Here is a 12,925-nt window from a genome sequence, read left to right on the forward strand (position 1 = left end):
ATAGTACATTGATTTTTTATAGACACACAATTGACAATTATTTATAAATTATATTATACACTAATAAATTATTATAATTATCATAGCTTTTATTTATTTTTCTTGGAAATAATTCAAAAGCTGATAATTATAAATTAATTTTTCGATTGTTTTTTCAATTAATTGGTCTGAATATTATTTTTTTCCAAATAAACATTCACTTTTACTTTTTTTTTTAACAAAAAATTTTAATTATTGTGAGATTATTTCTATGAAAAAATATTATGTAATTTTAATTATTATTTTTCTTTCAGTTGACATAATTTTTTTAAACTCATTCATTCTTTTTTATTAGATAAATTTTATTGTGACATTTTCAGATCATCATAAATTAATCAATCAATAAAAATTAATTTAACAATTTTTTTTTTTAATTAAAACAATAGCTAGAATAAAAAAATCCAAGAAGATTATTAATTTCTTTTTGGTTTTTGAAAAAACAATGTCATTAACAGAGTGAAAATTATTTTAAAAATAAACTTGGCAGATCTGAAATGTCACATAAATATTTAATACAATTTTCATTGGAATGTTTATATTTGTGGATAATATATATATGAGTGATTATGGAATATTATAATTTATAATGCAATTAATTATTGCAAAAATTATTCAACAAATGCTTAATTTTTTTCATATCAATTTTAAATGTATACATGTATTTTGATTTTTTTTTTTTCATTACTTCGAAACACATTTGTAATTTTTTTTTTGGGTTTAAAATTTTCATAATAATTATTATTGAGGTATTGGTAATCTTCACATATTTTTTATAATTTTTTTATATATATTTCTTTTTATTTTTTCAATAATCTTGGCATTTTTATTTGTGTTTTTATTATGTTTTTCTAACGCTTTACCTTTAGGCTAATGGAAATTTTTTAGGTGTTTTTTTTTTGTGCATTTTTAAGAGACATCGTGATAAGAATTATTTAATTACAATTTTTTCTAACGTCGAAATGAGGCTAAATCTATGAAATATTCAATTGAATAATATTTTTTTTTTTTCTACTCAGACTGTTTTACTGTGCAGACTTTCTGTGATATTTTTTTGAGCTCTAATTTTTAAATCCAATAATTGTAATTAAATTTAAATTGATAATTGATGACGTGTATGTCTCGTCTAATTATCAATTTACATAAATTGATCAATGCAATAATTAAAAATTGGTGCAAAAAAAAATATTGACCTTTCAATTTTTTTTTTGTCTTAAATTTCTGTATAATCAACAGAATAAAATTTATTTATATTGTATAAATATTAAAATTAAATATTGTTTATTTTCAATGCTATGATTTTTTTAAATATATTTTTTTGTTATTTATATGGAATATTTTTATATAAACAATTATATAGATATGAAATGTTTTAAAAGTGTTCGAAGCACCTGAGGAAGTATTTATGGATAAATTATGACCATATTTTTTGGATTTCTCACCTTTTATTGTTTTTTTCATTAACAAAAATTTAGTGATGTTGATGATCATCATCATGGAATTTTTGTAGTGGTGTTGCTGGTGTTGGATCATCATGAAAAAGTGGATTTTTAACTTCCATTTCACCAGCCTTTTTTTTTCAAATGAAAAATAATAATAATTGTTATTAAATATATTTTTAAACAGGATAAAATTTTAATTAATTTAATACATACTGGTGCCAAGCCTGGACACTCGTATACTGTATAATCTCCTTCTTCGTTTTCTTCATCACTCTCAGCTTCTGATACTGAGCCTGGATCACGTGCTACTGATCTAATTATCAAAGAAAAAAAATATTTAATTAAACAGTTACTTAGTTTACTTGTTGTATTTGTTAATTTACTTTTCCATAGCAATTATTTGCTGTTTTTGATGTTGAAAATGATACATTTGAGCTGAATGAGCCAGTCTTTGATCACCAGATGGTGATATGTCTTTATTTGGACCAGTCACACCATAAGCTGGATATTCAATATCTGCTGCTGCTTTTGCACCACGTTCAAGTCTTTAAATAAATATACAAATTAATTTTATCATAACATATTAACTTGGACTTGACTTCTCGACAAGAAATTAATCTAACACTTCTAAAAACAACTCCAACTTTTGACAAAAAACATTCTTTATAATTTTCAATTTTCATTGATTAAAATTTTTTTAATAAAACAATCTTTTCTTTAACTTTTCATTGAATTTTTTTTTACTAAATTTATACTTTTATTTTTATCAGTACTTATTTAAACAATTAAATAAAACAAAATTCTTTTTTTTTTTAAATTTTCAAGTCAATTTTATCCTACACTTTTTTGTATTTTAAATTATTAAAATTATTTTTTTAACTTTACCTGCACCAGGTCAAACTTATCAGAACCAAAAGAAACATCATTATAGCACAACAACCCACAAAAAATGCTGAAAAAAAAGAGAAACAAATAATTAAAATAATTGTAAAATAAATTACATAATTGTAAAATAAAAAATACTCACCGATTATATAAAAACTTGGTTTTGGATCTAATAATCCACCAATGTCTGATTGTGAAATAGAAGCACGTCTTTGTGGTTCTGGTATTAAATTATTAACCCCATAAATATCAATCATATTTTTAAATATTTTTTTTGCCTCAATAACTGTTATATTTTCAGTACTTGGTTTTATAATTTTTTTAGTAATTATATTTTTTTTTTCAATGTCATTATTATCAATTATTTTAGTATCAATTTTCATTGTTGGAGTAATTATTTTTTCATTGATATTATCATTTTTGTAATAACGTATGTCATTTGGTTTAAAAGCAAAATTATTTTCACTATTTTCATCAATAATATTATCAAATTTATAAGTAAATTCCGGCACATTTTCAGGTACACTTATTTTATTTATTAATTTATTAAAACGTGGTGAATTTATTTCTAATATTTTATTTTTTAATTTATTTATTGGATTATTTTCATTGTAGATATTATTCCATTCTTGTAAATTTAATCTTACTGGATAATGTTGGTAATTTTCAATAAACATTTTTTCATTAAATTGACTTTCAGCAAATGGAATTTTTTGGTTTTCATAATTATTTATATTTTCTTGTTGTTTTTGTTGTTGTTCATCATAATTATCTTGATAATAATTATCGAAATTTTTAAATAAATGTGGATTATTAAATTTATAATTTTTTTCCTGTCTATTGTAATTTTTTAATTTTTCATTATTAAGAATATTTAGGATTTTTGAATTTTCAAGCAATAAATCAAGTATATTTTTTTCTTCATCACGACGGTAATCAAGCATTTCATTATTGTATATTGAAGAATGTTTGTGAGAATTAACTGGATAATTTTTAATACGTTGATCCTGTGATTCGAGATAATCTTCCAGCTGTTTTAAACGTAAATTTTGATCGGGTGGTTCGTCTGATTCAACAGCTGGAATTTAATTGACAATAAAAATATTTAAATAATTTAATAACAATATTCAATTTATTATAAATAAATGTTTATAATTTTTTAATACAAATTTAAATTATATATCATCAAAATTTTTTCAATGTAAAGATGTTTTTTTCTCTTAGAAATTAAAGTTTTTATTTTATTTTTTTTATTATTATTTTATTGTAAAATAATAATACTGCGACGTATAAATGTCACAAGGGATTATGGTTCGTCGAAAAAAAAAATAAATAAAAAAACACCAAAAGTTATTATGATTATTAATAAAAAAAAAATATTATTTTTCGATATTTTGATAATTTAAAAAGCACAGGTTTAAAAATGAATGGAACAAAAATTAATTAACAAATTTTATGAAAATATTTAACAAAAAAAAATAGAAAAAAATTTATCAGTGAATCTGTTGATCTTTTGATAGAGAAAATATTGAACATGTCTGTTATCTAATGCAACGTTTGACTGTAAAATAAAATGTAGACATTTTATTTAAAAAAAGGACAAACTACATTGTATCATTAAAAAAAAAAAATTACATATTGACATCTGTTGATGAAAATAAAATAATAAAATGTTATTTATAATAGTTTTGATTAAATATACTCACATTGATATAATTCTAATCCATCAACACAATAATTATAAATTAAAAAAACTAAAATCACTGTAAAACGATATGTCAAATGTATAATTTTCATTGTTAAAATATATAATTTATAATTCCACAATTGAATCTACAGCTGGTTGATAAATTTTACGTGTTATCACAAAGTTTAGTTTTTTTTTTTTTTTAATGTCTAATAAGAACGTCATTCATCCCGACATTCAATTTTGAGACTTGCGCAATTTGAAATTTTCATACTTTTACAAAAACAAATCAATACCTTCACTAAAGTCGTCATCAAAATAATACGACAACTACAAAAATATATATGTATTTCATTTTTTGAAAAATTATTTTATTTAATGTTACATTTATTATAGGTAATGTATAATTATATTGATTAATTGTCATGGACATTAAACTGACACACAAGAATAAATAGAAAAATTAATATTTCATTTTTTATTTATTTTTAATGAATAAATATTTATCAAATAAAACGAGTAGGTGATGAAGCTTCCTGTTAATGGTATTTTTATTTATTTATTTTTATTGTTTTAAAAAAACACTTGTTTGTGATTAGCATTTATAAATAGAGAGAAAAAAAGACAAGAGAGAGAGAGAGAGAGAGAGTATATAACTTTTGTGATAATACTTTGTGAATAAATTTATTTTTTATTTTTATATTTAAATGATAACTATATATATATTTCCGTTTAATTATTATTTTTATTTATTTTTGTCTAAATGATATTTACAGAAAAAAAAATCAATTATTAATTTGTAATAATATTTTATTTTTAATAATAGTTTTTGTAATTATATATTTAAAATAAAAAAAAAAATTGATATATTTTTTTCAATGAAAATTGTGGAAATAATGGCAAGATATTGTATTTAAAAAAATATATATATATTTATTATTATTATTTATTATAAAGTATATGAAGGCATAAAATTTATCATCTTGTCAAATTTTTTTTTTTGGTAAATTCAATATAAAAATATTTTTACCCCTCAATCTTGAAAATAATTTTTTTTATAGACTTTTATGAAATATGTATGAGAAAAAAAAAAACAAAAAAAATTGAGAAAATTAATAATACTTGGATAACAACCCCCATGCATTACAAAAAGACGTCGAAAAAAAAATAAGAATAATGGTAATTCAAGGGTTGCTTTATAAATTTTACCGAAAAAAAAAATCAGTTATTTTCTCCTCAATTTCTCCTCAAATTCTTCCGAAGTCAACGCGAGGAGAAAATTTTTCCACTTATTTCTCCGCATGGGTCAATTTCGGAGAAATGGGAGTAATCGCGGAGAAATTCAGGAGAAATCACGGAGAAATATTTTCACCAGGGTGAACCTTGTTTTTATATAAAAAATTATCCACGTGTACATTGTGAAGAAGATTAAATATTTAACATAATGGTTTTTTATTTATTTTTAATATATAATAGTCATTCGACCGGTGTTTTTTCATTTTAACTAATCACCAAAGCCTACTGATAATGGATTTCTTAAAAACATCGACAAAAATATATAGATAAAAATAAAAAATAAAATTTTGATATTTAATATATTTGTCATTGAATCGACATTGATCCATCACAACTAATTATTAAACCAATTGATGACAAATATTTTAAAAATATCGACAAAAATAGTTACATAAAAAAAAATATTAAAAATAAATAAATTTAAAATTGATTCAGTTAGTATTAAATAATTAGAAATTCATGATTTTTTCTTTTTTCATAAATTAATAAATAATATTTTACAATGAATTTTGCTAGATTATTATTTTTTTTTCTATTACATAGTAAAAAAAGTTTTGATTATTGAAACATTATTTTTTTATTTTATTTATTTTTAAAATATATTATTCATTCTAGCTGTTGTTTGGTCAGCTCATCTAATCATTAAACTTACTGATAATGAATTTGTTACTAGCATCGACGAAAATAGGTATAGATAAAAAACAAAAAAACCAAGTGACTCACAATGCCACATCATTAGTATATTATCAATACTAGAAATATCCATATATTTCTAAAATAATGACATGTTTCAACATATTGTGAAAGAGCTGACTATATAAAGGGGTACAAATTTTTAACAAGTCGACACTGTGTTGGATTGTCCAAAGGAACACAACATGGCACTTAAAACTGCCTGGTTATTCTTCGGGACCATCTTCATTGCGATTCAATTATTCCACGTATCTTGTGCAGAAGGTAATTTTTTATTTTTAATATTTAAAAAAATTTTGTTGTACAATTTAAAATAATTATTTTATAGATTATTGTTATGTGATTCATTGCCCAACGTGAATAACTATTTATTGTATTTTATTTGTAAAATATGTTATTTTATATATATATTTTGATATGATTTTTTATGAATTTTTAGTTGGAGATTTTCATATGAACGTGACTGATGATGCCTCAGGTAATTTATCCATTGAATGTTCTCGAACGATTGAGGTGGCCACAGACTTTTTATGCAGTTTTCAATTGAGTAATGGTACTTTAATTACATATAAATCTGTCATTGGTAATAAAGAGGAAAATGTTACTGGACCAGTAAGGTGAGTACATATAAATTTATATTTCCAATGAATATTTTGATTTAATTAAAAATATATTATAGAAATTTTTTATTAAATAATTGTTTATTAAATAATTGACAAAGTAATTAGTCAAATTTGATTTTAAAAATTTATTTTTAATTTGAGATATGGAATAATCCATCCTTCATCGAACGTCAATAAAAAAGTTTGTAAGATTCAAGTTTATTCACCATTTATTGAATTGGAATCAAGAAAGACATGGAAGTGTTGGATCATAACTGGTAATCAAACAATTGGTACTCTTGTTGAAAAGCAGTTGATGAGAAGATCACAGTCAGCAGTAATTGGTTTACCACCAGTTGTAACATCAAATGTACATGTTAAACGTGGTGATGATTTCATAGTAAATATATATTATTTTATACAATTATATTTATAAATTTTTTTTTTTTTTTTATAATTTAAATATCGATTAATATTCAATCAATTAAAAATCATTTTTAGATTGGATGCCAAGTTATGGAGCCAATAGTTAATTGTTCTTTTCACAGTCCACATGGTAATAATTTTACTGTTTTAAATGAGTCAAGGAGAATTATTACACCTGACGAATATAAATCTAAAGGAAAACACGAGATAACAATGAATCCAATACGAACACTGGTATATAACAGTAATTTTTCGATGGGTGATTGCTTCGCTATTGTATCAAAAGCTGTTCTAATTCATGCTGGACAGTGGACTTGTAAAATGCAACTGAATAATACTGAAGCAGATGTTTCTATAAATTTTACAGTAGCTGTTCAAGGTTTGTTTTTTATAATATATTTTTAACATATTAAATTATTAAAATTTATATATTATTTTTTAATTTTAAAATACAGATTCATATCTCGTGGCGAGCTCTACTGAGGACAAGTCACCAAAAACTATTAGTTGTACTGCAATTCCAGGACTTTCATCAAAAATTGTCGAATGTGAATGGAAGTTTTCTAATAATATCAGCATTTCTGAAAATTATTTTCCAAACATCACACGTTTAAAGAATGATACAAGCTGTGATCTTAATTTTAAAGGTAATAATAATAACTTTTTTTTTTTTAAATAATTTGTAAAGATTTAAACATCAATTTATATATAATTTATTTTTAAGACTCGAAGAAATCTTACGAGGGCAATTGGACCTGTAATGCTAAATTTAAAAATAATTTTGGTGATGAATATAATGACACTGCCTCTATTACTTATTCATTATCAACAACACCAAACTCTTTATCAAACGAAACATTATCAACATCAACAGAAAAAGGTCTTGTCTTATGTTTTATATTTGAAGTTATATTGATTAAATGATGCCATTAAAAGTTTACTGTATACATTTAATTTTTTATATACATTTTAATATATTTTTTATGAATCTTTAGTTGGAGATTTTTATATGAACGTGACTGATGATACTTCAGCTAATTTATCCATTGAATGTTCTCGAACAATTGAAGTGGCCAAAGACTTTTCATGCAGTTTTCAATTGAGTAATGGAATTTTTATCACATATAAATCTGTAATCGGTCAAAAAGAGAAAAATGTTACTGGACCAGTAAAGTAAGTACATATAAATTCATATTTGCAGTGAATGTTTTGATTTAATTAAAATCCCATTAGATATATTTTTGATTGAATAATTGACAAAGTAGTTGATCAAATTTAATTGTAAAATTTTTGTTTTAATCTTAGATATGGAATAATCCATCCTTCATCAGACGTCAGTAAAAAAGTTTGCAAGATTAAAGTTTATCCACCATTTAATGATTTGAGATGGAGAAAGGCATGGAAGTGTTGGATTATAACTGTTAATCAAACATTTGGTACAATTGTTGAAAAGCAGTTGAAGGAAGTACAACCAGCACCATCCAATTTACCACAAGTTAACATAATATCAAATGCAGTACATGTTAAAAGTGGTGATGATTTTCTGGTAAATATATATATTATTTTATATAATTATATTTATAAAATAATTATTTTTTCATAATTTAAATATCGATTAATATTTGATCAATTGAAAATTAATTTTAGATTGGATGCCAAGTTATGGAGCCAATAGTTAATTGTTCTTTTCACAGTCCACATGGTAATAATTTTACTGTTTTAAATGAGTCAAGGAGAATTATTACACATGACGAATATAAATCTAATAAAGGAAAAAACGAGATATCAATGAATCCAATACGAACACTGGTATATAACAGTAATTTTTCAATGGGTGATTGCTTTGCTATTGTATCAAAAGCTGAAGAAATTCATGCTGGACAGTGGATTTGTAAAATTCAACTAAATAATACTGAAGCAGATGTTTCTACAAATTTTACAGTAGCTGTAAAAGGTTTGTTTATTACAATACATATATTCTTAACATATTAAATTATTAAAATATAAATATGTATATATAAATATTATTATGTAATGTTTCAATCACAGATTCATATCTTGTGGCAAGTTTCACCGAAAACAAGTTGCCAAAAACGATTAGTTGTACTGCAATTCCAGAACTTGCATCAAAAATTGTCGAATGTGGATGGAAGTTTACCAATAGGGTCAATGTTACTGAACGAAATATTCCAAAGGTCTCCCCTACCACTGATACTAGCTGTAAGCTCAGATTTACAGGTAATAATAATTTAGTTTTTCTAAATAAATATGTAAAAATTGATGCATTAATTTATAAATAATTTATTTTTCAGAACCGAAGAAATCTTACGTGGGCATATGGACCTGTTATGCTACATTTGAAAATTATTTCGGTGATAAATATAATGATACCGCATTTATTACTTTTTCATCATCAATAACACCAAACTCTTCATTAACAGAAAAACCATCAGCATTAACAGAAGGTATTTGCTTATTTTTTATATTTTAACAAATTATGTCATGGAAAGTTTTTTGTATTTTATTTGTAAAATATTTTTGTTTGTATACATTTTAATATATATTTTATATGAACTTGTAGTTGGAGATTTTTATATGAACGTGACTGATGATGCCTCAGGTAATTTATCGATTGAATGTTCTCGAACAATTGAAGTGGCTAAAGACTTTTTATGCAGTTTTCAATTGAGTAATGGTACTTTAATTACATATAAATCTGTCATTGGTAATAAAGAGGAAAACGTTACTGGACCAGTAAAGTGAGTACATATAAATATATATTTTCAATGGATATTTTGATCAAATTTAATTGTAAAAATATATTTTTAATTTTAGATATAAAATAATCTATCCTTCATCGGACGTCAGTAAAAAAGTTTGTAAGATTCAAGTTTATCCACCATTCAATGATTTGAGTTTAAGAAAAGCATGGAAGTGTTGGATTATAACTGTCAATCAAACATTTGGTACACTTGTTAAAAAGCAGTTGAAGGAAGTACAACCAGCACCTACTAATTCATTATCAGCAACAAATTTAAAACCAGTTATAACAGCAAATCCAGTACATGTTAAACATGGTGATGATTTCATGGTAAATATAAATAATTATCCATAAAAAATAATTATTCTTTATAATTCAAACAATGATTAATATTGAATAAATTAAAAAACGATTTCAGGTTGGATGCCAAGTTATGGAGCCAATTGTTAGTTGTTCTTTTCAGAGTCCGAATCGCAAAATTTTTACTGTTCCAAATGAGTCAAGGAGAATTATTACATATGGCGAGTATAAATCTAATAAAGGAAAAAACAAGATATCAATGAATCCAATACGAACACTGGTATATAACAGTAGTTTTTCAATGGGCGATTGCTTTGCTATTGTATCAAAAGCTGATCAAATTCTGCATGCTGGACAGTGGGCTTGTAAACTTCAACTAAAAAATACTAAAAAAATAGTTTCTGAAGTTTTTACAGTAGCTGTTAATGGTTTGTTTATTAAAAAATATTTCTAACATATTAAATTATTAAAATATAAAATATATATATTATTCTTGAATTTTAAATTATAGATTCATATCTTGTGGCAAGTTTCACCGAAAACAAGTTGCCAAAAACGATTAGTTGTACTGCAATTCCAGGACTTTCATCAAAAATTGTCGAATGCGAATGGAAGTTTTCTAATGGTATCCGTATTTCTGAAAATAATTATCCAAATATCACACATTCTAAAAATGATACTAGCTGTAATCTCACATTTAAAGGTAATAATAATAATTTAGTTTTTTTAAATGAATATATAAAAATTAATTTATTAATTTAAGTAATTTGCAAGCATTAATTTTTATAATTTATTTTTAAGACCCGAAGGAATTTTACGCGGGCAAGTGGACCTGTAATGCTAAATTTAGAAATGATTTTGGTGATGAATATAATGACACTGCATCTATTATTTATTCATTATTAATAACACCAAATAACTCAAAGGAACCACAACTGGAAAATGATAATGAAAATGAAACTGAAAATGAAAATGAAACTATAAATGAAAATGAAACTACAAATGAAAATGAAAATGAAACTGAAAATGAAAATGAAAATGAAACTGAAAATAAAAATGAAAATGAAAATGAAGAGGAAGAGGACGAGGACGAGGAAGAGAAAAATAGAAAAGAAGAAAAAAATAAAAAGGAAAAGGAAGAGAAAAAGAGAAAAGAAGAGAACGATAAACAGGTAAAGGAAGAGAAAAAAAGAAAAGAAGAGAAAGATAAACAGGAAGAGGAAGAGCAAAAGAGAAAAGAAGAGAAAGATAAACAGGAAGAGGAAGAGCAAAAGAGAAAAGAAGAGAAAGATAAACAAGAAAAGAAAGAGAGAAAGAGAATAGAAGAAAAAGATAAACAAGAAAAGAGAGAGAAAAAGAGAATGGAAGAAAAAGATAAACAAGAAAAAAAAGAGAAAAAGAGAATAGAAGAAAAAAAGGAAAGGGAAGAGAAAAAGAGAAAAGACGAAAAAGATAAACAGGAAAAGGAAGAGACAAAGAGAAAGGAAGAGAAAGATAAACAGGAAATGGAAGAGAAAGAGAGAAATGAAGAGATAAATCGAAAAACAAATCAAAACAAAAAATCAAAATCAGCATCAACAATATCATCATCACCAACTTGGATTATTACAAGTCTATTATCAATTTTTAGTGTATTACACTACGCATATACTTCTCGTTAAAAATAAAATATTTGTTATACAATTATTTCACATAACAAAAAATATTAATATTTGTTTAGTTGAATGCATATTAAACTTGTCAAACAATAAAATTCATTTAAAACTGTAAAACAATTAACTTAAATTAAATCTGTAAAACAATAAAATTAAAATTCAAATCTTATTAAAAATTTAATTGATGATATCTTATTAAAAATTTCATGATAATATATAATTGTAATTAAATAATAGTACATGGATTTTTCAAGTAAAATCAACATGTTGATTCCCCTATGAATTTGCCTCCTTTCCATTTATTCATAAATTTAATTTCAACTTGCCAACAATTGGTAAATTACCATTTAAAATTCAAAAAACAGAATTAATAAATTTTAAAAAAATCATCAATCAATCTGTTTTGTAAATAAACCTACCATGAAATATTTAAATATTGAAATTGAAATTCAAAATTTAATAAAATAAATAAATTTATACCCTTGAGTTTTTATCAATCAATTATATATTATTTTTCAAAGCAGAAAAGTTATTTTCAATCGTAATCAGCATTGAGTATTCATTAGAGATGGAATAATAATGTTTTCATTATTAAACTCTCATGTACATTGAACTCACACACAAGAATAAATTCGAAAATTAATATTTCATTTTTTATTTATTGACAATGAATTCATTAAATGAACTGAGTAGGTGATGAACCTTTCTGTTGACGGTATTTTTATTTATTTATTTTTATTGTTCCAAAAAAACACTTGTTAGTGAAGAGCATTTATAAATAGAGAAAAGAAAAGAGAGAGAGAGAGAGAGAGAGAGAGAGAGTATAATTTTTGTGATAATACTTTGTGAATAAATTTATTTTTTACTTTTATATTTAAATGATAACACTAAATTTCCGTTTAGATATTATTTTTATTAACTTTTGTATAAATATTTTCACTCCTCAAATATGTACGAGAAAAAAAAAAAAAATAAAATTGAGAAAATTAATAATACTTGGACAAAGACCACCATGCTTTACAAAAAAGGATCGAGAAAAATAAACATAATACAATAATGGTAATTCAAGGGTTGATGTATAAATTTTACTGAAAAAAAAATCAAACTCATTTTTGTTTTTTTTTGATGATAAGAGATAGGTA

General features: G+C 23.4%; 1 protein-coding gene across 1 annotated transcript; it reads right to left on the reverse strand.

Annotated features, from left to right (window-relative positions):
- Positions 1–907: 907 nt before the first annotated feature.
- On the reverse strand, positions 908–4,419 carry LOC122858691. Its single transcript, XM_044161778.1, has 6 exons — positions 4,070–4,419; positions 2,506–3,441; positions 2,364–2,430; positions 1,862–2,023; positions 1,692–1,791; positions 908–1,606 (listed from the first exon to the last, which is right to left on the reverse strand). Exons 1-6 carry the CDS (start codon positions 4,158–4,160, stop codon positions 1,508–1,510), a joined length of 1,455 nt encoding a protein of 484 aa, XP_044017713.1. The 5' UTR covers positions 4,161–4,419; the 3' UTR covers positions 908–1,507.
- Between the last annotated feature and the right edge of the window lie 8,506 nt (positions 4,420–12,925).

The sequence above is a fragment of the Aphidius gifuensis genome, linkage group LG6, assembly GCF_014905175.1.
Source record: "Aphidius gifuensis isolate YNYX2018 linkage group LG6, ASM1490517v1, whole genome shotgun sequence".
In the NCBI taxonomy this organism is placed as follows: Eukaryota; Metazoa; Arthropoda; class Insecta; order Hymenoptera; family Braconidae; genus Aphidius; species Aphidius gifuensis.

What these genes read in the sequence shown, in the direction of transcription:
- LOC122858691 (XM_044161778.1), bottom strand. Translation starts at nt 4,160, where the DNA reads ATGAAAATTATACATTTGACATATCGTTTTACAGTGATTTTAGTTTTT. An exon ending in ACCAAGTTTTTATATAATCG is followed by an intron (nt 2,431 to 2,505) that starts GTGAGTATTTTT and finishes CTTTTTTTTCAG; the next exon opens with CATTTTTTGTGGGTTGTTGT. An exon ending in ATAAGTTTGACCTGGTGCAG is followed by an intron (nt 2,024 to 2,363) that starts GTAAAGTTAAAA and finishes ATTTATTTAAAG; the next exon opens with ACTTGAACGTGGTGCAAAAG.